Source organism: Triticum dicoccoides, unplaced genomic scaffold (genome assembly GCF_002162155.2).
Source record: "Triticum dicoccoides isolate Atlit2015 ecotype Zavitan unplaced genomic scaffold, WEW_v2.0 scaffold77447, whole genome shotgun sequence".
NCBI lineage: Eukaryota > Viridiplantae > Streptophyta > Magnoliopsida > Poales > Poaceae > Triticum > Triticum dicoccoides.
The window spans coordinates 374-1,961 of record NW_021298918.1 but is presented as its reverse complement, the minus strand read 5'-3'; the positions used below and the strand labels follow the sequence as shown (position 1 = coordinate 1,961).

The 1,588-nt window shown below is 47.5% G+C and overlaps 1 protein-coding gene across 1 annotated transcript; it reads left to right on the top strand.

Annotated features, from left to right (window-relative positions):
* Nucleotides 1-105: 105 nt before the first annotated feature.
* LOC119347860 (flavin-containing monooxygenase FMO GS-OX-like 4) lies at nucleotides 106-1,001 on the top strand (the record flags this gene model as incomplete). Its single annotated transcript, XM_037616360.1, has 2 exons — nucleotides 106-201; nucleotides 533-1,001. Coding segments are annotated over 2 exons (565 nt in total), but the record flags the coding sequence as incomplete, so codon positions are not given.
* Nucleotides 1,002-1,588: the final 587 nt, after the last annotated feature.

Below are 1,588 nucleotides of genomic sequence, written 5' to 3'. Positions count from 1 at the left end.
GGCCTGGGTATATTAATACCAACTTGGCGCTTGAAAATGTCATCACGCCCAAATCCAATCCCCTCATCACCTCGAGCTACTTTTTCAAATGGTTGGGTGCTGCAGATCGACTGCGCCGAGGAGGACGGCATCGTGGTGTTCCAGGGTGGCAGCAGGGTGAAGGCAGACTCCATCGTGCACTACACTGGGTACCTGCATATTGTATAAAATTAGTTACTCCCTCCGTTTCATAATGTAGTGCCTATAGATTTTTGCAAAAGTCAAACAATACAAACTTTGACCATATTTATAGAGAAAAGTAGGTACATCTAGAATACCAAATGGACATCATTGGATACATCACGAGTTATATTTTCAGAATGTATATGTTTGATATTGTAGATGTAGACAGTTTTCTCTATACACTTGGTCAAATTTGGCAAAGTTTGACTTTCACAAAAATCTATAGGCACTACATTGTGGAATGAAAGGAGTACCAAATTATGCTTGTAGTGGAGATCGATGTTAACCGATGGAGATGTGCTCGTCGTAGGTACAAGTACAACTTCTCGTTCTTGGCGACGACTCTGCTATCATGGTGGACGACAACCGCGTCGGCCCGCTGTACAAGCACGTGTTCCCGCCGCGGCTGGCCCCTAGCATCTCCTTCGTCGGACTGCCATTCAAGGGATTCCTTTTCCCAGTGTTCCAGCTCCAGAGCAGCTGGGTGGCCGGGGTTCTGTCGGGGAGGATCGAGCTCCCGTCGTCAGAGCAGATGACGCAGGACGTGGCGTCCTTCTACTCAGACATGGAGGCCCGCGGACACTCAAAGAGGTTCACCCACGACCTGGGCGTAGGCACATTCGAGTACGAGGATTGGCTGGTTGAGCGGTGCGGGCTGGAGAGGATCGAGGAGTGGAGGAAGGAGATCTATGTCGCGGCGAGAGGCAGGGTGAGGGACCAGCCGGACAGCTACCGGGACAAGTGGGATGACGACGCCCAACTGTTGGAGCAAGCGCAACGTGAGATCTCGCCAAGTTCTGATCTTACCTCATCGAGGGCTACTTGCGGTTCGGCTTATTCGGAAATGGAATGGTTGATGATATGAAGGACCTTATTTTGTTTGGACAAAAATATTTTAAATATAAGTATAAATAAAAGAGTGCACTAGCCGGAAATCGAACCCGGGTCTGTACTGTGGTAGGGTATTATTCTACCACTAGACCCGGGTATATGCCAATAATTTGTATGAAAACGATGCATAAAAATTTTCACAACATATATAGGTACATATGTGCTAACCGGATCTAGTTTACTCCGTAAAAATGGAAAGCAGTTGAACAAAAAGCAATAGAAAATAGCATGCATGCATAGAAGGAAATGAAAATTGTACCTGTTGTGCCCCTGGTTTGAACAAAGATGCCAATGGAGATCAAATGTAAGTATTCATCCCTAGCTCCGTATCACACACCCACCATCGTTCCTTCCCACATTCAAGTTGTGAAAACGGTGATTAAGGGTCTCCCCGTGTGCCCACTGTGGGTTTCCCCGTGGAGCCGCCGCTCGAGTCGCACCGATCCAATTTTTTTGGGTGTCAGATTCCGTGGTG